At 41.0% G+C, this 25,355-nt stretch overlaps 1 protein-coding gene across 1 annotated transcript in view; it reads right to left on the bottom strand.

Annotated features, from left to right (window-relative positions):
- Nucleotides 1–24,419, bottom strand: part of KMO (kynurenine 3-monooxygenase) — a 46,784-nt gene extending 22,365 nt beyond the window's left edge. Inside the window, exons 1-4 of the mRNA XM_036277759.1 lie at nucleotides 24,366–24,419; nucleotides 6,908–6,977; nucleotides 6,274–6,371; nucleotides 5,002–5,091 (exon numbers count right to left, since the gene is read on the bottom strand). Of these exons, the coding sequence (XP_036133652.1) occupies nucleotides 5,002–5,091; nucleotides 6,274–6,371; nucleotides 6,908–6,977; nucleotides 24,366–24,419 (312 nt within the window). The remainder of the gene's footprint in view (nucleotides 1–5,001; nucleotides 5,092–6,273; nucleotides 6,372–6,907; nucleotides 6,978–24,365) is intronic.
- Between the last annotated feature and the right edge of the window lie 936 nt (nucleotides 24,420–25,355).

Here is a 25,355-nt window from a genome sequence, read left to right as displayed (position 1 = left end):
TTTAGAGGTTTAACTGTGCACATTAGGGATTTCAAAGTTGTTAGCTGTGTGCAGGGTGGGCCCTCCAGGATCCACAGACTTCAGCATATTCATGTGTCTTCTCAGTGAGTGTCATTTGCAGAAATTGGTGGGAGGGGTAAACCTCATGTCTGGATCATCACAGTACACCGCCGATACTAGACGAGAGGGAGTAGACACCTAGAGGCAGCAGAGGCCAATAGAAAGTAGGCTCCCTGGGGATCCATAGAAATCCAGGGGTCATGGGTGGGGGGGACTTAGATTTCCACAGGACGGAATTAAGCAGTTCAAAGCAATCTTAAAGAATAAGGAGGCCCCCATGTTTGATTTAGATATCAAAGTAATGATGCAAACCAAAGAAAGAGGGGTGGCTATAAATTTAGCATTAACTCAATTCATTTTTTAAAAATATATTTTATTTTATTTTTTAGGGAGAGAGAGATAGAAACATTGATGAGAGAGAACATAGATTGGCCGCCTCCTGCATGCCCCACACTGAGGATTTGGCCCACAATCTGGGCATGTGCCCCGACTAGGAATCAAACTGGCGACCTCTTGGTGCATGGGTCGATGCTCAACCACTGAGCCGCACCAGCTGGGCCGCATGAACTCAATTCTTAAGAATTGAGAAATGGCAGGATTGGTGGGCGAAGAGTCATTTCCTCCTCCTTCTAATGTAATGAAGGCCCCCAAATGGAAACCCCCAGTGACACTGTCACCCTGTTGGAAAATCATTGATGATGAACCTTCTTCTCTCTGTCCCTCTCTGGTGGTACCGGTAGGGAAGCCAATTTTAGTCTCAGGTCTAAGTCACTTCTAGCTTTTCTGATAATCTGAGCCATATCTCACTCCTTGGTCTGTTTGTACTGTATTGATTCACTCTTTGCTGAGGGGATGGGTATGATGGATTGGCCTCCCTCAGCACATTCTACGTTCATCCAAGAAGAGGGTGGGATGATTATTATGAGTCACTCTCAATGTAGGAAAAGATGTAGCGTAACTAAGTAGTACTGCCCAGCTCTCCTGTGAGGGCCTCTTACACCACGCTCTGCTGGCTCTGTCTCAGAGGTAACCTGCCTCATGTTTCCTCTGACCTGACCTCAGGTGACCATGCAGCCTCGCTCTTCGTCTGTAAAGCAAGGTGGTTGGATTCGGTGAATCCAAGTTTGCTGATCACTGTCAGATTCTGTTAGGAGAAAATGATTTACATGTTTCCTCCTCCAATACACACGTGGCACTCAAACCTTTATATTTTTTAGAAATCTGGTCTCACCCAACTTGCCTCCGTTGATAGACCCTCACTGGATTGGGAAAGCGCTATCTCACTGCTGATTTAAGATCTCAACACATCGTCTACCTCAAGTCTCACTTTCTCTGTGAAGACTTCTCCGAAAACCAAAGCCCTCCTCCCTCTGAACCACAAGCTGAGCGTTCCTGCCATCACTGAGCTGAGTTCCTTTCACATTGAACCTGATTGCTGTCTATCCTTACCTGGTCGCAAGCTCTATCCCTAGGCAGCAACTGGCTCAGGACGTGGCACACAGGAGGACAATTATTATTTACAGAAACAAAACATTTTGTAATGAAGGGATCAAAATGTTGCCACCCTGCTTTTTGGGGTACTGATTTCAAGGTATTTTTTAAGAAACAAAAGACTCAGAAAGAAACTTTGACCCTCCCTGCCTTTTCTACCCACGAGATTCAGACAGAGAAACCTGCTTCAGGAAGGAGATCTTAGGACGTCACTTTAGCCTAGTTTGAATTGAATGTGCTAAACAGGAGGCTCCAGTAGGTGCCTGTCGCTGGATGGATGCCTCTGTCCCATTGTTCCTGATCCCCCAGCAAGGATCTGTGTGCCACCTGCGTTCCCCTCTTCAACTACCTGTAGATCGCCCACTCTCACTTCTGAAATCTAATACCCCACTCCCTAGTCCCTCTCTCCATTGTTCAAAACTGTCTTATATACCCAATGCTGCCTCAGTGTCTTTGGGGATTTTCATGGATTTATTATGGCTATGTGAATTTCCCACGCTCATGTATCAAACTTTGATTTTCTCCCGTTGATAGGTCTCGGTTGATTTGGTTCTTGGTTCAGCCAGAAGAATTTAGAAGGTGGAAGGAAAAGTATTAATAGTTTTTTAGCTCCACAGTTAGCACAGCTTATACTTGACTTGCACGTGTAACATTTACTTGCCTATTAAGAAGGCACGATTCTTTTCTTTCCTGTAACACCAAGCTCAATTTGGGGCCAATTAAAAAGCATGTATTAATTATCTGACAAGGTTTATCTGACTGTGAATGGTCAGTGGGCCTTCTTCCCTTTCATTTCCCTGCCAAGCTCATGAATGAAGACTGTATCTATGTTTTTATATGCAGGTTATTATTTCTAAAAAGTCATTAAATAGAAATTTTTTATTCTTCCCTGACACTTCTTCCTCCAAAGCCCTTAGCTGTTGGAATGTTTTGCTTTTGACCCACTTTTTAAACAAATTTTAATTGTGGTAAAATACATATGATATAAAATTTATCATCTTAACCATTTTAAAATATACAGTTTATTAAGTACATTCACAATGTTGTACAACCATCACCATTATCCATCCACAGAACTCTTCATCTTATAAAATGGAAACCCTGTCCCCATTAAACAACTCCCCATCCCACCTTCCCCCAGCCCCTGGCAACCACCCTTCTGCTTGCTGTCTCTGTGAATTTACTCCTCTAGGTAACTCATATGAGTGGAATCATATAGTATTTGTCCTCTCGTGACTGGCTTATTTTACTTAGAATAAAGTCCTCAAGGTTCATCCATGTGGCAGCATGTGTCCCTTCCTTTTAAGGGCTGAGTAGTATTCCACTGTATGTTGTATAGAAAACCTACACTTCTACTTCTGGTGTCTCTTACCTTGACATGACTACCACCAGTTGGATGTTCTATACTTTAACCCGATTCTGATACTAACTGCCTGGAGATAGCATCAGATCCTACAGGTTAATGGCTCAGTCCCAGAAGACTGCCCCATCTGACTTCAGATGCCTATCCCAAGTCCAGGTTGTCACCTTTTCTCCTGACTGCCTATAAATTAGAGGTTCTCCAGAACCCCTTTTCAGGTTCAATTGATTTGCTAGGATGGCTCACAGAACTCAGGAAAACAGTTCACTGTTTGCCAGTTTATTACGAAAAGATATGATAAAGGATACGATGCCGATGAGCATCCAGATAGAAGAACTTTGTAGGGCAAGGCATGTGTGGCAAGGGGTGCAGAGCTTCCGCGCACTCTCCAGAGTACCACGCTCCCAGCGTGTGCTCATGCTCACCAACCTGGAAGCTCTCTGAACCCTGTATTTTGGGATTTTCTGGAGGTTTCCTCACATAGACATGATCGATCATTTGCTCCATTTCCAGAACCTCTCTCCTCTTTGTAGAATTGGGGGTAGAGCTAAAATTCCAAGCTTCTAATCATGACTTGGTCTTTCAGGTTGCCCACCTAGAGTCACCTCGTTAGAACAAAAGACACTCATAATACCCAGGAAATGTCAAGGGATTTAGGTACTCTGGGTCAGGAGCTGGGGTCAAAGACCAAACATTAGAACAAAAGATGTTCCTGGTGCTCTTATCACTTAGGAAACGATAAGGTTTTAGAAGTACTGTGCCAGGGGCCAGGGGCAAAGACCGAGGTGTATATATTCTATTATCTCACATATACACACACCAAATTTTATTTATCGGTCCCTCCATCAATGGACATTTGGGTTGCTTCCACCTTGGACTATTGAAATGCTACTATGAACATGGGTATTCAAATATCTGTTTTTGGTTCTTTTGGATAAATACCAAGAAGTGAAGTTGCTTGATCATATGGTGATCCTATTTTTTGAGTGTTTGAAGAACTGCCACACTGTTTTCCATAGTGGCTGTACCATTTTATGTTTCCACCAACAATGCATCAGGATTTGTTCCCCTTTCTCCACATCCTCGCCAACACATTATTTTCTGTTTTTGTTTTTGTTTCTGATAGTAGCATCATAATTGATGCGAGCTACTTCACCCACTTTATCATCACAAGGTCCATGAAGACCTTGTCCTATGAGCAAATGACTTTATCTCTTGCTACCTACCCAAAATGTGGCCCACGGACCAGAAGCATGGACACCGCCTGGGTGTTTTGGGGTTGCAGAACCCCAGCTTCCATTCCAGCCATACAGAATCAGACTCCACATTTGAACGAGATCCCAGGTGAGTCTGACAATCAGTGTTATACCTGCAGGCTCAGATCTCTAGAGGAACAGAGACTCAGAAGAATATGATCCTCACTTGGGTTCTGCGCTTAAAATGAGGTGTTGCTGGGGAAAGCAAGTTAAAGTTTTCTTGTTGATAGATGTTTGTACCTTTGTTCTCTCAAAGAAACAAACTTAGAAGGTGTAACTAGATAAAATACATACTTTGCCCAACTCTGTATGTTACTGTGTAAAAGAAAAGAGGAAAACAAAAAGCAAGATACTGGATTTTCTTTGATAAACACTACATCACATTCTGGACTCTGATGTTTTAGAAATTATACAACACTGAAAGCATTTCAGATTCATTCTAAAAATTCCATTATAATTAAATTTTGGGTGAGAGAGTCAGAGAAGACAACATCATCATAAAACCCTTTAAAGTTGTTCTTGCATATTATGCTTGATAATAAATACATGGTGATTGTCTCTGTGTGAATGAAAGAAGATGGGAGGGAAGGGTTTCCAGTATGAGCAAAGTGTAGAGGCAAGAACAAGCTACCAGTGATGATAGTAATAACTACTGAATGTTTAGTAGGGACGAGGCCCTATTTATTTTCAGCACCTCTTGTGAATTAACTTGTTAACTAGTTTATGTTACTGAATTCTAGACTGAGGCAGGAAATGTCAAAGACAGGTCCAAGTGGCAGGATATAGACTTTGGACTTACCTATAACCAAACAAGTATCTCCAGCATCAACCTACCTGTGACTTTGTCCCATAGGGAATTGCAGACTTTTTTCCTGAAAAAGAGTGAATCATTCTTGCTCTCATGGGAATACCTTGAGATACAATCTGAAATAAACCCAGAAATACCAACTTCAATTTTTGTGACACGGCATTATGCAAATGAGCTAGTGATTACTTTTAAGGTGTGATGTTGAAATATTTTCAAAAAAATTAAAAAATAATGTAAAGGACCATGGAAACGTAGTATGGTGGAAACTTGATGGGAACTGTGTTCCTGCAAATTTAGTTTTTTTCTTGAACCTTTAGATTTGGAACTAATTTAAAGTTTATTGGGTCCAAATCAAATAGTACACTTGAGGAATGTGTTTCATTGTTGGAGAGAGTAAATGATTTTTCTCGTGGAGAGTAAAACCCAGGACTCCTAAATCTAGTGCAGTTTTCCTACACAAGACCTAAGAAAAGTGTAGACATGCAAATGAAACTTATGTTGACTTCTCATTTCCAAGACCCATTGTCAGCAAAAGTCCTATTGAGAAAAATACATTATTTCTGTCCACATGTTTAATCTGCATGATAGACAGTGAGAAGTTCAGCCACATGAAGACCATGCAAAGAAAATCTACTACAGGCCCACAATCCTTATCCAAAACCTTGGGGCCCACTGGTTTCAGAATTCAGAAGTGTTTGAATTTTTGAGTTGTAGTTGAGCGCACACGTGGATATCATATAGCTCCCAGCAGCCTGGGGCACCGCCTTATACTGAAAAAATATTTTTGTAGTAAAACAATCACACCAAATAAAAAAGGTTTTAAGGCTATAGAAAGCCTCACATCAGGTCAAACCTTTTGCTGAACGGGTGATGAAAAGCTTTCTATTTTCAGAGCTTTTTGGAATATAGAATTGTGGGTAGGAGACTGTGGACCTATATAGTCGGAAGAACGGAGTTTGCCTGCCTCCTGTCATCCTAATAGCATCTCGGATCTCAGTTTCTGCAGGCAGAGACCTACCGTCTGGTTGAGAGCCTGCATCAGCAGTAATCATCAGGTGGGGTTGCAGGATCTCCCTGCCCCACGTCACGCGTTATGCTCTGAGTCCCCTGGGCACCTCAAACATCAAGTGTTCACCCTCTTGCCAATTTTAGAAGTTTGAAAGCCTTTGTAGAATGAGTCTGCATGCAGAGGTTCTTAGCATTCAAGAGTGCTTTGACCCAGGATGAAATCAAGATCATACAGTTGTTGGAAAACGGCAGGTGTTATCTTCTATGAGGAACATGCATTAACAAGATACCTGATCTTCTAGGCCAATGGCTTTCAAGGCCTGCCGTCCTCTGTGAGAAAGGGCCAAGTTAATGCTTCTTCCACGTGCCGATTTAGCCACTCGGATATCTAAAACATCGGAAGTAGACTCCACGTTACACTCGTCTCCTCATATCCCAGGACAGGATGGGCGTGTGACGTCTGAACAACTGGTGGGATCAGCACCAAATGAAAAGATCTTGGTACTTCTTTTAAAGAAAACCCCACCCTGGCCGGTTTGGCTCAGCGGTTAGATCATCGGCCTGTGGTCCGGAGAGACCCGGGTTCGGTTCCCGCTAAGGGCATGTACCTCGGTTGCAGTTTGTCCCCGGCCCTGGTTGGGTCATGTGGGTGGCAGCCACTCGATGTGTCCCTTTCACATCGATGTTTCTCTCTCTCTCTCTCTTCCTCTCACTCTATCTCAACAAAATGTTGAATAATGTCCTCTGGTGAGGATTAAAAAAATTTTTTTTTAAATAAAGAAAATACCAATAATAGTAAACTTGTACTAAACGAATTTAGATAGTTCTAACAGTTCCCCTTTAAAAAAAATAGCTTTTGAAAATCTAAAGAGAAAGAGGTCACAGAATGAAAACCATATCTCACAGTTGTCGGTATTGTCTTACCTTCCCTAGCTTCATACACATCAACTTGGAAATTCCTCTTTGCAAGGAAGCATGCATTCAGTGATCCAACCTAGGAATCAAAGCAGTTTTTTTCATATTTTTATCTGATTCCACCAGTACAGAGAATTTTTACTGTTGTGCATGGCTTGGTTATCACAGTGATTTAGTCACTACTAGAAAGCACCATTTGCAAAAATAATGGGATAATTCAAGATTAAATGCTGTAGTTTTAGAGACAGGCTTTTTTTTGTTTTTGTTTTACTTTTTTATAGTGAGATATAACTTTCATACAGAAAGATCACAGAGCATGTGTACAGTTTACAGAATAATTGGGAAGCAAACACCCATATAACTATCACTCTGGTCAAAAAGTAAAACATTGCCACCCCCTAAAGCTGTCCCTACCTCCTCCACAATTACAAACCCCACCCTTTCACCAAAAGGTAAACATTATGCTGACTTGTGATAACCCATCCCTGCTTCTTTAACGTTTTACCACTTAGATATATATCCCTAGGCAAAATAGGTTAGTTCTACTTGTTTTTGAATCACATAATTAGAATCACACGTGTGTATTTTTTTTTTTTTTTGCATCTTGCCTCTTTAACACAACAATATGCTTATGAGATTCATCCACATGGTTGCACGTAAACTCTAGATCATCCATGTTTATTACTGTATGATTCATCATTGTATGAAATCTCACAGATGACTTAGCTACTCTACTGTTGAAGGATGTTTGAGTTTTTCCTGGTTGAGGAATATTATTAACCATGCTGCAAAGAACATTTTTGTACGCAAATTCTAGTACACATGTGCATGATTTTGTCTGGAGTGTTATACTTGGAAGTGGAATCCCTGTTCAAAGGCTTGTTTCTTTATCTTTATTGTGCCATGTATTTCAACATTTTGTACTAATGTGTTTTCCCACCAGCAGCTCTGGGAGCTCATCTTTGCCAGCATTTGATGTTTTCAAACTTTTAAACGTTGTGATTGGAGGGTAGGATGGGGAGGAGTGTGTTTTAATTTGTACATGACTGATAACTAGAGTGTGAACACTTTTTCACATATTGATTGACTATTTGGAACTCCTCACTTGTAAACTGCCTATAAAGTCTCTTGCCTATTTTCTACTGGGTTGTCTGCCCCTATCCCCCATATATCTTTTGAGTTATTCATAGATTTGAGTACAAAGTCTTTTCCACTTTCAATTTCTTTTTTCTTTATTGGTCTTAAAGAGAGAGGAAGTGAGAGGGAGAGAGAGATAGAAACATCGATGAGAGAGAACATCGATGGGCTGCCTCCCACATGCACTAGGGATAGGGCCCACATCCGGGCATGTGTCCTGACCGGGAATCGAACCGGTGACCTCCTTGTGCGTGGGTCCATGCTCAACCACTGAGTCACACCGGCCAGATGAGTCTTTTCCATTTTTAAATGTTGCCAATATCTTCTCATGTGTGGCTTGCTTTTTAAACTTGATTGTATTTTTTAAGGATGAGAAGCTCTCTATTTCAGTGTAGTCACATTTTTCAATATTTTACATTATTGTTAATGCATTTGGTGTCTGTTTAAGAAGTCTTTCCCTACTCTGTGATTCTGAAGAATTTTTCGGTCTGTTGTCCTCGCAAAGCTTCACAGTGTTGCTTCCTGATAGCTGTATGTAGATTGAGGGGTTTATCTGCTGCTTCATCTTAAATTTGGTAAGATCATCCATATTCAATGATCACACCTGAATTTTCAGCAGTATTCAATCAGTGCTGTTAGCCAGCCTCTCTTCTTGATCTCTTTTTGAGCTCATGCATATGAATGTTTAATTAACGTAGCTTCTTGAATGTCTCAAAACACCTTGGAATCAACAGACTGAAACTGAAATGTGTGATTCTTGCTCTCCATCTTGTCAGCCCTGTGCAGTATTCCTCATGTCAGTGATGATACCCCTTCCTTCCTGTTGCTTAAACTGGAAACCCAAGAGTCACCTTTGGCACCTTGCCCCCCCGCCCCCCATGTTTAATCCACTGGAAGTTCTGCCAATCCTACCCTATACTGTTTCCCCATCTACCCATCTCTCTTCATGTTCACATTCTGCTTCTAGCTATCATAATCATTATACTTGACTAATGCCAAGTTTTCTGTCTATTCTACCAGCATTCACCTGGCCTTTTGCCAATTGGTTCTCCATTTAGATAATGGTGAAATAGGTCATTTGAACTGACCCTTCTGCCAACAGTAAAAGAAAACTCAGGGAGATGAACCTGGCATTGGGAGCCATGCCTAGCGGCAGCTACTGTTTGCACAGCAGCCTGAGAATTTCAGCAGAATTTTGGTAGACTCATGAAGCGACAAGGACATAATCTGGAATTCAGGACACCCATCTAACTTCCTGCTCAGGAGGGTCTAATTAACCTTCAGGCTTTGGATCAGGATTCTAGCCATGTACATCCTAGGAGAAGGGTAAACTGGAAATAAACCCATGGTCAAAGGGTTTAAAGTCTGTCTAGGACTCGTCTCCAGTCCCGATCGGATTGCGTTCATCTGGGACTGCTGGTAACGACAGCCACCTCACAGAAGCAAATGCAATCCGGCTACAGGAAACCACCACCATAAGCCTCTCATTTTCTTAAGTACACATATATCGTTATTCTTCAGCTGAGTATATGTTTGTTTTCATTGATTTTTAGAAAGGAAGACAGAGAGAGAGACATTGACATGAGAGAGAAACATCGACTGGTTGCCTCCCATATTTGCCTCACTCCAAGATTCAACCCTAAACCCAATAGGTACTCTGACCGGGAATCAAACCTGCAACCTTCGGGTGTATGTACAGGACAATGCTCCAATCAACTGAGCCACCCGGCCAGGGCATTATCATATATTTTAAAATATATTCTTAATAATTTCTTAAGTGTATACATCTAATCATGTGACCCTTCTGCCCCAGCCTTCCCAGCCATCTTTCATTGCTGTGTTCTCACCATGCCTTCTCCCACCGGAGGATGTAGCGTGTGTTATTTCTGTGGCCAAGAATCTTCTTCCCGTTCTGCTTTACCTAGTGAGCACCCACGCAGCATGGCCCACCGCTCAGCTGCGCTTCCTCGAGGAAGTGTTGCATTGGCCACTCTACCCACTCAACCGTCTTAGCTCTCACAGTACCATGGACTGTCCCTTTGGGAAGCCTTAAGAGTTGAATTGTGACCTCAAAATTTATATGCTGAAGTCCTAACCCCCGTACCCCAGAGCGTGACCTTATTGGAAGATAGAATTATTACAGAGATAATTAAGCTGAAATGAGGTCATTAGGGTGGGGCCCAATCCAGTTTGGGGGATTTGGACACAAAGATCTGAATCGAGGGAAGCCAGTGTGGAGAGACACCAGGAGAAAAGGACTATCTGTAAGCCAAGGAGAGAGGCTTGAACCCCCTCACAGCCCTCAGAAGAAACCAACCCAGCTGACCCCTTGATTTCAGACTTCAGCACTCCAGCACTGTGAGACCAGAAGTATCTGGTCTTGAAGCCACTTGACTTGTGGTACTTTGTTAAGGCAGCCCTAGGAACTAATACAAAGAGCTTGGTAATCTAAAGGTTACCAAGATAAATCCTTATGCCTAGTAACACCTAATTTCATTAAGAAGAGACAAACAGCCCTGGCTGGTTAGAGTGCTGACCTGCAAACGAGTGACTCAAGAGTTCGATCCGGTCAAGGGCATGTACTTCAGTCTGCCCTGGGCCTGGCCCTGGCTGAGGTCGTTCGGAAGGCAACCAATCGATGTGTCCCTCTCACATCAATGTTTCTCTCTCTCTCCATCTCTCCCACTCTGTCTGAAAATAAGTAGAAAAAAATAATATCCTTGGGTGAGGATTAAAAAATAATAACAATAAAAAAGAAGAGACAAACATATAAACCAATCGATGCTTAGCACACCACTTACAAAGGCCCACTTTTTACATAAACATGTTATAGATTCCCCACATTTTCTGGATTTCTACTGTGGGTTGGTTAAAAAAAGGAGTCACATAATTTTATTCCATAGATCCAAAGTTTGGGGTGCATATAGGGAGACCTTTCTTTGCAAAATAATTCTGGGCCCAGAGGTAGAAATCAATGCGGAAAAAAAGGAGGTGGGATTAATTTTGCCTTGAAGGATGAGACAGACCGTATTTTTCAAAGATGGTCATGACAATATCTCCCATCCTACATGTTCTTCTGCAATGTGACCTTGACACTCCATCACGCAGTGAAGTTTATTTCTCCAGTTTCTTGAATCCAGCAGGGACTGCGGCAGCCTTCATCAATGAGATGCAGTACAAGTGATACTCGAGTTGTTTCCAGGCATAATCCGTAGCTGGCCTGGAATCTTCTGCGTCCTGCCTTTGGGAGCCAGTGATCATGTAAGAAGAGCAGCTCTCTGCAGGCCGCCACGTGCGAGAAGCCCAAGTCACTGGCAGTTGCTTGAAGAGCTTGAGCTGAGCTCTTTGCCCACCAACTGCCCGCTGTCAGAGACGCGTCTTGGATGTCCAGTGGGTGTTGGAGTGGGTGCCGAGATTCAACTGTATTCAATTTGTTCCAGATCATGAGCTGCTCTCGATCAAAAGGCTGGAAGTGTGGCTGAATAACATCACAGAAGATACAGTTGAGGATGGAGACCACAAATGTGTAGTGGAACCAAGATGTGAAGTTTATTATATTTTTTTTCCTGCAGTACTAAGCAGCCAGGCAGGATGGAAAACAAAGGAGATGAAGATACTGGGTGAATGAACTGCTGGTTAGCAACAACTAAGTTAAAGTGTATAGAAGAAAGACAGAGGGGGGGGTGATAAACAGGGGCAAGCATAAGGTCCCCGTGAAGAACAAATGTAGCAGAAGCAACTGAATGAGAGAGCTAGTAAGTTAGGAGGTTTTTCACCAGAGAGTCCCAGGTCTGACACTATAGTGTTCTGCAGGATGACAAGGTCCAAGTCCAAGAAATGGTCATGGGACTTGGAGGCTACAGTGGAGGTGGAAGAGATTGGAAGCACAGAGTTCAAGGGGCCAATTGGATGGGCCAACAATGTGATCTTGGATAGTCCCTTAGGATGATGGCAGGGTTGGGGTATAGAAAAAAGTTATGTGTAGGTGCTGAAGCCTTCAATACTGAAAGGAGGTGGCCCAGAGGTTCCCTGACGCTAACAGTGAATGGGGCAGAAGGTGGTACAAGGTGGTACAAGTAGATGGCACCAGCCTCAAAGGGTTTGCACATAAAGTGGAGAATTAAGGGCAACTGGAGGTTGAATGTAGAGCGAGGACACCATGGCCCCTCCCATCTTGAGGTACCTGGGCTACGAGAGAAGGCTGCAAGGCAGGTGTTGTTCCCAGGTTGAAGCTAAGGCCAGGAGTTGGGGGGGCAAGTATAAGGTCCCCATGGAGAACAAATGTAGCCTTATGGTTCAGGGCTTACATCTCCTCTTACCGTTCAGTGATACTGCGACCACCTAACTTTCTTCATGTTATTCAGTTTCTGTAGACTAGTGATGATGATTTTTAAAAGTTAGTCCCAGCCTGGCTGGTGTGGCTTAGTGGTTGAGCATCAACCTATGCACCAAAAGGTTGCTGGTTCAATTCCCAGTCAGGGCACATGCCCAGGTTGTGGGCCAAATCCCCAGTGGGGGGCATGCAGGAGGTGGCCAATCGATGTTCTCTCTCATCAGTGTTTCTATCTCTCTCTCCCTCTCCTTTCCTCTCTGTAAAATCAATAAAGAAAAACAATTTTTAAATAAATAAATAAAAAATAATAAAATAATAAAGTTAGTCCCTATTTAAACCATTAAGTGTGTTGTAAGTCTTCAAATTTAATTGTTTCAAAACAATTCATATATTTAATACTCTGGAAAGTCAAGTATTAAACCAAGAAAATCATGTTCAATTATTTTGTTAAAATACATATACCAGTGTTGGGGGTAGTGTATGAAAAGGCAGAGCTCAGAGGATTTTTAGGGCAGTGTAAATACTCTGTATGATACCATAATGAGCATAGATGCCTTTGTACTGTCCAAACCCATAGAATGCACACCCCCAAGAGTGAACCCCACTGTAGTCTACGGACTTTGGGTGATAATGATGCGTCTGTGCAGGTTCATTCGCTTTAACAGATGTGCCAGTCTAGTGGGGGAGGTTAATAATGGGGCAGGGAATGTATAGGAAATCTCTGTACTTTTCTCTGAACCTTAAACTGCTCTAAAAAAAAAAAAAAAAAGAAAGTTTTAACAGACAAATCAACCAACCATTTCTTCCCTGTGTGTAGCTACTACTGAAATCATGAACACATTACTTGTTAACATTTGGTGCATTTGAACAGACCATTACAAGTTGCTTCCCTTTTCATTCCTCAGTCTGAAGTGACTTCATTTCCATCCCTGTCATCATTTCTCAACGGCAATGAAGCTGCCTCAGCTTACAGTACAATTTGGTGCCCGGCATAGAAAACCGTGTATCTCCCATTCTTCTTATCACTTTCGTTGCCCCTTCCTAGAGGGTCTCTGGAGTCACCAATTACAGCTCTTTTGATTTCTTCATGGTTGATTTCCTTCTGTTAAATACCAACATCTTAATTCCCTTCCTGCCTTCCTGGCTTTCTTCCAATGTATAAAAAATCTCCCGTTTAGCTTCCTTGTCCTTGCATGAATATCTAGCGAGGTCAGTAACAGTGATACACTTGTATCAAGGAAAAGAAAACCTATAAGCCTACAGTGAAGTTCATGCAATGAAATCAATTTCTTTCAAAGGTTGAACTGCTCACCAGCATTAAGAGGGAAAACATACAAAAGGGATTAAAGGCTAAACAAAGTAAGTCTCACTGAGCACCAAGGGAGAAGAGAAAGGTTTGTGGAACTCCTCTCTTTCACAGCGTCATAATCACAGCTCCTTTTCTGGGGTGGAAAGCAGGAGAGGGAAGGAGACCAATCAGGAGACCAGCAGGGTTGGGACAGTTGGAGAGACTGGAGGAAGTGATTTAGAAACAGGCCTTTCTTACTGGGAAGTAGACCAGGCAGAAATGTGGGCAGGACATGCAGTCATAGTCTGAACCAATGATCAGTGACACCCTGCTGTAGGGACGTGATCTAAGAGTAGAGAGACTGGAATTCAGAAACAAGAAGTCTATTTATGCATTTCCTGGGAATTCAACATACAGATGAAAATCTCAGTGAATAGGCCCAGTTCCAAGCCAATAGTGGGCCAGTTGTCTATTTTCATGGGTTTCTTATGTTCCTTGTCTTTGACCAAAATTGATACCAGGATCTGGGGCGAGGGAGGTTGACTTGAGTGGAGATTTTGATTCAATCCTTTTCAAGTTGGCAGGTACTGATTCCTACAGATATGTGTTTGTCAATCAAACGTATAAATGGTTCCTCATGGAAGAAGGGAAAGAAGGGGCCTCGGATGGCATGAATACAAAGGGGTGAATATGATCTTGGTTCATGAAACTACCAAGAGCTACAGAGGATTCGGGCCACTAGGATCTCTTACGCATTGTTTGCAATGATCTCATCAAGTTGAACATTCATTCACACATCTGATAAACCTCTTTAAGAACTATATCCAAGAGATACCCCAGAAGACACGTGCCAGAATATTCCGAGTGGCACTTTCCATACCTAAAACAGATAAACAAAAATACTGGAAACAGCCCAAATAGTCATCACAGAATAATGGACAAATCAATTATGGTATAGTCATATAATATAATGCAACAATATAAATATATTAGTAATGCTATAAGTAAAAAGAATAAGTCCCAAATAATTTCATACTACATGATTCTCTTCTAAAATAAAGACAACTAAAAGAAATCCACAATATATGCACATACATAATTTAAAAGTATTTATGTATTAATAATGTATATATGTGTATATGCTACATTTACACATAAAACATTTTAATATATATATATATATTTTTTTTTTTTTCAAGGGAATGATGAACCCCGGATTCAGGGCAATACTTGTAACAGATGAGAGAGAAGCACAGAGGTGAGTATAAATCTTTGGCAATGTTGTAATTCACATACTGAGTGTTGAGTTCAAAGTTTCTGCTTCTGCCTATTATCATTAATGAACAAACAAGCAAAAAAAAAAAAAAAGTAAAAATGTCTTCTCCAAAACAGGTCATAATAATGTGTCCTGAAACAAAGATTATAATTCCAGTTCTGTGTAAGTGAGGTTGAAATAAAACTAAAAGAAAAAAATATATATCGGTAGATGTTATAGACATTAAACTAGGATCAGCAGCATGGCTAATAAAGCACATTCTACACTATTTCCTCTTCTCGCTTTCTGTAGAATGTGCTTAATTGAGAATAACTGTCAGTACCTTCTTTAGTTGTTACACTGGCCAAAAAAAAAAAAAAAAGAAGAAGCCTACTGAAACTACTAAGACAGGAAGATATAAAAGGAAAGGAAAATGTGTGTAGACCACTCTGAACCGCCAGGGCTCTCGCTGGAAGCCCAGCTGGTTCCTTTGGGGAGACAGTGAAGAGGCTCCTGAGAAATGAAGGCCTTGGGGTTAGACTCTGGGGAGCTGGAGAAACTTTCATGATGCCAGTTCTTGGAGTTAAGCCCGGAAAGAGACAGGACAGTTCCATGAAGGGCCTGGGCAACTAGGAAAAGTCCCTCCATTTGTTTAAAAGCACCAGAAGTCCAGAATGATTTCATCATAAAATAATGTGTAAAGTTGTAGTTTTCTGAACAATTAGTCCAGCCTATTTTACTGGTGCATAAGCAGAGCTCCGAGGAGATTCTTTGGTTACCCAATTATGGATTCACCCACTTTTCTGTTCTTCCATTAACCCACTTTCTTTTCCTGTCTCCTCTTACTTCCTTCTTCTACAAGTCATGTGCTTGGCCCCACCCTGCCCATGATATCCATGCCTCAGTCACCAATGAAAGATCTTATTTGAAAACCTTTTTAAATAAAAATGATGAGATCAGCTGCCTAGGTGCTCAGCTGGTGTGGTTTTATATGAGAGGATTCCTAACTTTCTGTGGTTCCCGTGGGATCTCTCCAGCAATGATTGTTCCCCTGAGCTGTGATCATGAGGAGACCCTGACTTTAAAGTGTAAGTGCTGACCCTAAAGGGGAGGGGCATCAGGACGATATGCATTTTACACTTCTTGATTGTAATGTGTTTGACATTAACCTGACAGTGTAATGGTAAACAAGTGTCAACTTGTCAATTACTTTTGACTTAATGAAGCATATGAAACTCTTCCTAAGAATTGATCTGAGTTTGTCACCAAATGACTTATTTATTTATTTAATCCTCACCCAAGGACATTTTTCTATTTTCTGTTGAGATAGAGTGGGGGAGAGAGAGAGGAAGAGAGACAGAGAGAGAGAAATGTCGATGTGAAAGGGACACATCGAGTGGCTGCCTCCTGCACGACCCAACCAGGACTGGGGACAAACTACAACCGAGGTACGCGCCTTAGCAGGAACCGAACTCGGGTCTCTGTGGACCTCAGGCCGACACTCTAACCGCTGAGCCAAACTGGCCAGGGCTGTCACCAAATGACTTTTAAAAAGCCTATTTATACCTCCTACTCATAGAATTATAGTTTGGTCTCAAGAATGTGATCTTTGGACATATCATCAATGTAATGAGAACTAGATTGTTAACTGCACTTACTATGAAATAAGAACATAAAAATCTCTTCATCCTTAATTAGCAAATATTACATGTGCTAGAATTGCTTATGGTATGCCAAATATTGTTTTATTATTTAAAGCTTACTCTGGACTCTGACTTGTAGCATCTGGATTCGGTCTCTAAGGCCAAGCAGTTGTCTTGATTTTTCTTTCCTTTGAAGACGATACAAAAAATGTCCCACAGGCTTGCCATGGGGTTGTTGGGAAAACCGGTTTATGACTTTTTCTCTATCCTCAGCCCTTCTCAGCACCATCTCTGACTTTTTTTTTTTAGTTTTATCCTCACCTGAGGACATTTTTTCATTTTTCTGTTCAGATGGAGTGGGAGAGAGAGAGAGAGAGAAACATCGACGTGAAAGGAACACATCGAGTGGCTGCCACCCGCTCGACCAACCAGGGCCGGGGACAAACTGCAACCGGGCTACGTGCCCTTAGCGGGAGCCAAACCCGGGTCTCTCTGGACCGCAGGCCGACGCTCTAACCGCTGAGCCAAACCGGCCAGGGCCCATCTCTGACTTTTGACTAGGTGACTTACAGACATCTCCGTCTCAGCATATCTCAATTTGTCCCCATCCTTCAACCTTCAAAAGCTTCTCCTTTCATGTTCCACATCTCAGAGGAAGCCATCTCGTCCGTATTTCACCCAACCAGGATACACGGAGAACATCTACCGCCCCTCTCTACCCACCAATACACATGTAATTAGGCAACAGGTGCTATTGGTTGTTATTTTTTAGTCTTTCTCAACATAGATCTCCTACCCATACCCTCCTTGCACGGGGCCCTCATTACCCTTTATCTGGACTACTGCAACAGTTTCCAACAACATTCTTCCTTCAGTCTCTGCCTATTCAAGTCAAACCCTACGAGAACTAGGTATCTTCTAAAACAAAAATTAGAAGATGTATTTTCTGTCTTAAAGTCCTTTATTGGCTCCTCATAAGTCTTCAGAAAGAAGTCTCAAATTTTCAACATGGCATAAAAAATTCTTACGTGTGTGTGTGTGTGTGTGTGTGTGTGTGTGCATGTTTGTTTTTAATTTCTTTCATTAACATCTTCTAGTTTTCAATATACAGGTCTTTCACCTTTTAGTTAAATTCACCCTTATGCATTTTATTCTTTTTGGTGCAATTGTAAATGAGATTGTTTTCTTAATTTTTTTTTCTGATTATTATTAGTGTATAGAAATGCAACCAACTTTTGCATATTGATTTTGTATCCTGAAACTACTGAATTTGTTTATTAGTTCTAATAGTTTTTTGATGAAATCTACAGGGTTTTTATCTATAATATAAGTTTACCTGCAAATAGTGACATTTTAGTTCTTCCAGTCCAAAAGACTTACTGGCCTTTGCTTCTGTAATTCCATGAATGTGTATGTGCTTTGACATTTCTCACAATGAATTAAATTATTTATTTACATTACTTTCTGACTTCCCTATCAGGCTGCGAGTTCTCACAGAGTAATGTTATTTGCATAATTTCTATTTTATCAATCTATTTCTGGTACAAACCACAATACCTGATACTTAGTAAGAACTCAGTGCTTTTTAACCAAAACTTAAAAAATATAGATAAACAGAAAGAAAACAGTAATCTCCCACTATCTTACCACCAAAGAGAACCAGTGTTAATATTTTCTTTCTATATAAGATACATGATATGTCTTTTAAAAAGGGTCATAGGCTATATATTTTATGATTGCTTTTTTAAAGTGAATAGTATGTGAATCTATTTCCATGCCAGAAAATATTTTAAATCAAAACATTTAATCATTGCACTACATTTCATTGTATGCAGTGCCTTTATATTTGGAGATTTAAGTTTTAAATTTTTACGATTATAAACAGTTGTATGCTGTACCCTCATGTCTTCTGATAAAATTACTGTAATGAAATGGTCCACCACAGGGCAAGTTCTAGTGAAAGGGGCCAAACTTGCAGAAACCACTACGATCCACACTCTGTGCCCCTTGACTCTGGGGCCTTAGTACCGAGGAGGCATGAGAAAGGAGAGAGAAGAGAGAAAAAGAGAGTCTGAAATGACTTGGGCAGAGGATTTTCACATCTTAGGGTGACGGAGGAGTTTAGCTGCAAAGCACAGGGAAGATGGAAAGTGAGTGGGGCAAGATTATTTTTAGAAAGTTTTGAATATACTCCAGATTTAGTTTTTATTGAGAGACCACATTGAAGACCCTAACAGCTTCGAATGTCTCTTAGGTTGAAGGACGATTGTTTCTCTAGATGCAATGTCACGCTGAGACTGACTTCAAGGGAAACATAGCTGGTGCTGCTTTCTGTAATACCCCCATATTTTTAATATTGTCTGTCTCCTTATTTTCACATTCTCTTACAGGAAAAAAAAAAAGTAGCAATTTAGATGACCATCAACAGTGTGTGACTGTGGGTGTTTTCTCTTTGAGTGAACAAATTCATAAACAGGTGATGGATAGATACGTCTGAACAGATGGACAAACCATCTGGGAGTACTGGGGGATAAAGCAAAGGGAAGAAAAACACATTCTTCGCAGGCAGTTAACAAAGCTCTGAGCTGTTTGAAGTTATGGTTCTCTTCCAGACACTGATCATGAGGTAGTCAATGAAGTCATCTCTGAGAGGGATGGGTTCTCTGTATGATGTTGGTGAGAGCAAGATGCACAAGGCACCTTACGAGTCCATCAGGGTAGTAAAAAAGAAATCTCAAAATGTTAGTTAATAATGTGAGAGAAATACAGATAGATAAGCAAGGCAGCCAAAAGAAGATGTGTTTGATGAGAATAATTGGAGCGCAAGCAAAACCACAAAAGAGACTGAGTAAAGCTAATTGAATGAGATCAGAACTTGTTCCAGCCTCTGAGCAGATTCGGAATGACTTCTACACCCACAAAGCGATCCCTCTACGTCTGCATGGAGGAGGCGCTAGACATCAGGGCGGTAAGGAGGGGTTTTCGTATTTGGGGGGGTTTGGTGCCTGGGGTGTAGAAAACAAGAGCGAAGTGAATAGAGTTTTACTTTAACATGAATAAAATTTTAAAAATAATAAAGGCTAATAGTCATTAAGTTCTTCACAGGGCTTATCTCGTTAATATTTACATAAAATAAAAGTTATTTACTTGAACCAAACTATATCTAGACCTTGACCCAAGATTAGAGTTTGTAGACATTTAAGTTTGTACGTGTCGGGACTCACTTTGGGGAAAATAAAAGTTCTGGGTGACATTTGATTTCTGCTTTTATAAAGACTAGATGTATCTGTGAGTGAGGAAGCATGACAAAAAAGCAGTACAATTTTAGAGTTAAAAGAGCTAGTGACCTAGTTTTAGCCCAAGAAGAAGAAACTGAGACCCAGAGCGAGGAAGTTTTTCTGGGCTTTTAGCTGATTGCTGAGCCTCCTATGCTTGGTCCCCGCACTGGCTAATCTCTCTATCCCATTAGGCTGAGTGAGGAGCGAGTCTTGAAGTATAAAGATCCTAAGGAGACAAGGACTTCTGTGACTATTCTGAGTGTCTAAGTCTATGACAGAATCTAACATCTATACTGCTGCTAGAGCAAACTCTCAGGTCAAGGTCAAGTTCCTTCAAAGGCCATCAGCAGAGGCCACGAACTTGACTTGAAAACCAGGGGCAGGGCACGGTTATCAACAATCGGTCATAAAATGCATGAATTGTCTCACCCGATGTTTTGAACAACTTTAACCTTTAAGTACCTTTTAACAGAGAATTTTGACGGGCCAAAAAGAGGAAGAATGAGTCACAAAACACTGTAGTGGGGTTGCTGGTCAGTAGAGGAGACAGAAAAAAATGCTTTAATGACACCCTAAAACACACCATTAGAGTGTGTGCTAGAACAGTGGGCACACCTACAACAGCAGGCGACAGCTGAACCTGGCATGCTCCCTAGACATTTTAGCTAAAGTTGTAGGCTTCAACCAAAAAACGAGGGCTCAAGTAGCTGAAGCTGTCACTGAATGAGTGTTTTTGTCTCCGATCATTTCCATCATATCTTTAAAAGTTGAAAATAGCCACCAAGGACCTGAGTATGGACAGAGCTGAAGGATACAGGGATGGGTTGGATGATAGCCTTGCTTTTGACTCCTCTGGCTTGTCACTTGGTAAAGAAAAGAAGCACATCACTTGAACACACTTGTATGGCCGTCTTTCCCCGCTAGACTGACTTGTTAGAATTGGAAAGCTATACCAACCCCTTCCAGCCAGAAAAGTAAAGATGGTTTTTCAAATCCTTTTTCAAGTTAGTCCTTCAAAGGGCTACATTCCTTATGGCACCATTCTGGTGACAAACATTGTCTTGTTTCTAATCCTCATAACTTCTAAGAATGTGATTCCCAGCTTTGTTCTGAAAGCAAACTCATGCACACAAAATATTTTAGCGTGTTTGCTTGTATAAGGCACTGGGATAACCTTTAGAAAAGAGAAGGGAGCAGAACCCAAAGATAAGACAATCGTTAGACTCATGAAGTTAAAATCCTTCTATGGGAAATAAACTATGCATATCAATAATTTTAATAGAAGGCAGCCCATGATAAAAGCAAACAAAGCCCTGTGGACATTTACAGGAGGGAAGAGCGTGGTACAGGCTGACCCTCCAGCTTCCAGGAGGTAATACCGTTGGCAGGGGAAGGGTCAGGGAGCTACACGAAGAGGGAAAAAATCCATACAGTGATTTTTCTAAATATTCAGATTAACATTCTTGAAATATTGGTTTGACATCTTTTTCTAGTCTTTCATAGTTAAACTTTCACCATTTTATGATTATGGCTTACAGTTCCTTTAGTTTTTTTCAGTAAGACTTCTTTCAAGGATCTGTTCATTTCTTCTGACCTCCTTGACATGTCTTCAAAGAACATAAGTAAAATGGTTTATCACAGGGTCAGATGGTCACTACATGCTTTGGGTAATTTCCCTAGGTAAGGCTACCACTGGAAAAAATAAGGGATATCTTTGTATTCTTTGGACATCTTAGTAAAGGTTCTCAACTCTGTTGCATTTTTCCCCCCCTAGGACCCTGGGAGAGCCTTTAATGTGTTAGACAATGTAAAGTCCCAGGATATGGCCTGTGGGGAGGAAGGAGATGGGAAGGGTAAAAAAAAAAAAAATACACAAGGAAGACGATGGGCAAGAAAGTAATTTTGTCTTCTATGTGTTGAACTTAACCTTCTTGAATTGCTCTAGTTAATCAATACTTTTCTTAATACCTTTAATTTTCAAACTTTCATTTGTTATGACATTTTCTTCACCCTCATATTCTTAGGAAGAGTTTTTTTCATTTCCCTTTTTTATTAATCCATTAAATACTAACTAAATAATAACACTAAATGTTAGGCATGGTTCCAGCCACTAGGATATATTAGTAAATAAGAGTTTATAGATGGAAAAAATAAAATAAAAATAGTTTATATCCTAGTTGGAGTAGATATTTAATATATAGGCAAAAACACAAGAATAAATACGTGTAATTTCAGATTCTTACAGGTAATATAAAAACCATAAACAGGAAAAGGGTGAGGTCAGGCAGGTGGACAGGTCAGTTCATGTAGGGCTTTTGGTAAAGAGTTTGGATTTTATTTTATTTTTATAATGGAAACCACTGGAAGTTTCTAAGAGAAGAGTGATGATCATCAGACACATATTTTAAAAGGATGATTCTGGCTCCTGTGTGGAGAATGGACTGTCTGTGGATAAGAACAGAGCTAGGAGACCACTTGGGAAGTGGATGAAGGAATGTTGCAGGATGAGGGTGGTAACCATGGCGAAACTGAGGTATTTTGGATGTACAGTCACCAAGGCTTACTGGTAGAGCAATAGAGGAATGGGGGTTGAACGAAATGAAAAAGGGAACCAAACATCATTCCCAGACATGGGCCTGCGCAATAAGGTGGATAGTTCCTTTGCAGGACTTTTGGTTGTTTCTTAACACATGTATTCATTGATCTCCCATTTTCTAGCACATGTATGTGTGTCCAGATAATGGAGAGTTCAAGCGCATTTCAGTGAGAAATCCATGGATGACGCCCATATTTGCATGCCCTCCCTAACCATATATCCAATCAAGTATTTGTTGCCTCCCCTTGGCTTTCTAAGAGACATCTCTGCTGCAACCCTGTCCAAGTCTTAGACAAACACAGCAGCCTCCTAACTGCTCTATCCTGGCTTATAATTTTCCCAGTCTTTCTCCACCTAACAGCCTGAGAAATGTTTTAAAATCACAGCTAAAACCCTGCCTAAAATCCTCCAATGGCTTTCCATTGCGCCTGGAATAAAATCCAATCACCTTGCGTCGCCCTCTGAGATCTGAGGAGATGCAGCCATGTCAGTTTCTCCAGCCTCAGCGGCTGCTCTTCCCCAGCCTCGTTCTTTCTGCCTTTCTGTCTGCTCCCTGAATGTGCCAGGTCATCATCACTTCAGGGTTTCTCTGCTTGCTGTTCCCTCTGCCTCAAATGCTTTTCCTGTAGCCCTTCACCTGGTGGCTTCTTTCTCATTGTTCAGGTCTCTTGTCATCTACCCCCATCTCGGAGAGGTTGTCCCGACCATACGCTAACCAGATACTGGCTAAGATACTCCCCAGAAGTACCTTGCTGCATTCCTTGTGTAGTGCTCTCACTGAAATTCTCTATTTCACCCCTGAATCTGCAGTATCTAAAGCAATGTTGGCACAGAGCAGGCGCTCAGTAAGATTTTGTGTAAACACGAATTCTCCTTTTATGCAAAATTTTGATAGAAAAGAATTGAACCGAAACCCAGCATGAAGAAATGACTACATACATCACATGCATTGACCAACATGGCACGTAATGGCATTCCTCAGCATTTTGAAATTTAGAACCATACGTGTTTGAGGAACTGTCATAGTCTTTTGAGGGAAAGACAATAAGGAAGGCAGAACCAAAGACAACTTAGCATACACTATATGAACATAGGTGTAACATTAGACCTGCTAACCTATGTAGATAGATGAGCTGGGCCCTCGATAAACTTTTGTTGAGTAAATAAATAAATGAATAAATAGCTATGAGCTAACTGCCTACAAATGGTTAGCCCGAAGAGGACAACAGAATCGTTAAATTTTAACTAATGGGGATATTTTGCTGAGAGGGGAGAAATCCAGTTACTTGAGACAGTGCCATGTTACACAGAACTGGCTTTGGTAACACCGTGACTGCAGAGAAACCCCTCTTACATCTTGCCTGTTACAGGTAGGGCATGTCCCCTCGAGGTCACCTCACCTGCTCAGTGGGGGGGGCCCACTCTAGTGCCTGAGGTATTCCATTAGACCAGCCGAATAAGTCAGGGACCGAAGAGGTATCATTTCCAACGACACAAATAACTAGCGAATGCCCAGCGTGATAATCTTGCACTAGCTTCGTGTTTCTTGACCCTTTTATTCTTGTTAGACAGAATAAACTGAGTTAAGCAAAGTGAGGCTTAGGTTTTATTAAAATGACTATTTACACTAATTTAAAGACAAAACAAAAAACAGTCAACCTGGGGATCAATACAGTCAATTATCTTTATTTTCTTTTTTTAAAAAATGCTAAATCAAAATGACAAGCAAAAACAGATGCCTTTGTATTTAATGGAAATCACATCTCTAGAAGAAAGCAAATGAAAACTAATACATATTTAAAATATGTATATTTAATAATTAGAAAAGTTTTCAGAAGAAAACAAATAATTTGTACAAGTGATTAATAACAATCATTAAGAGTAATGATGGTTAATATAATACCACTAATAGGAATAATATCCAAATAGATGCTTACCAAGCCGCCACCAATGACAGCGATTTTTTTCCTTTGAATGTCAGATGAATCCATGACCGCTGAAGTGTTTTCTGTAAACCTTGTAGGTCCTGGCACAGAGAAAAACCGTGTCTTCCACACACAGGTTTCTCCCAGTCTTTATACTGCCTGGAGCCCAGCCACAGTGTTTGAATAGGACTAATTCCCCTTGAACTGGGAGGTAGCATTTAACCCCTTAGTAGCCCAATGCACAATCAGCTCTGCTTCGAGAAAAAAAGGAAATTCATTACATTTACCAAATTTTGAAAACCCCAGCCAAGTGGAGACACGCCCTATCTTAAGTGCAGACATAAAAATTTGTGAAGCACAGTCTTGGGGCGTTTCTTCTTTTTCTACCGCATGGGTTTTCTTAGTTTCATTTTCATTCATTATTAACCATGAATGAAACTTCCCTTGTCTGAGGTCCCAAAGCATTTTAAACTTCTCTTAGAGAGTGAGATGGTATGACTTCATAATTGAATCATGAATTATTTTTGTCATTAAGATCCATCAGGAATTTCACCTAAAGGGTCCTCACAGATTGTCTACCAGGGTTGCCTACTCTTAATATTCTTCCAGCAAGTCTTTCACTTGTGTGTCTGACCATACTTCCTTTTCTTTTTTTCTTTTTGCATCGGATGCTGAAAACTTTAGAATCTAACTTGTGCATTGTCACTAGGGAGATGATTAATAATATGCTTCTTGTAAACTCCGTCCTGGCTTCATATTATCCCTCCACTTCTTTGTCTTCTTTAAACTTATTTTAAATATATGTATGTATATATATTTGAACATGATGTGGCGTTGAATACAGTAAGGACATAAAAGATGACGTTTCTTCACTTCCTAGTGAGAGCAGGGAGAATTCAGAACCGCTTTCCCCTGGTTAAGAGCTGGAGTTGAACAACACTCAATAGTGACCCCTTGTGGATAAGGATGGAGTTTCTAGGAAACTTCGTTAGGTATTTTATT

Source organism: Molossus molossus, unplaced genomic scaffold (genome assembly GCF_014108415.1).
Source record: "Molossus molossus isolate mMolMol1 unplaced genomic scaffold, mMolMol1.p scaffold_m16_p_23, whole genome shotgun sequence".
NCBI classification, from domain to species: domain Eukaryota; kingdom Metazoa; phylum Chordata; class Mammalia; order Chiroptera; family Molossidae; genus Molossus; species Molossus molossus.
The sequence above is the reverse complement of the archived record's forward strand: the minus strand, read 5'-3'. Positions and strand labels throughout refer to the sequence as shown.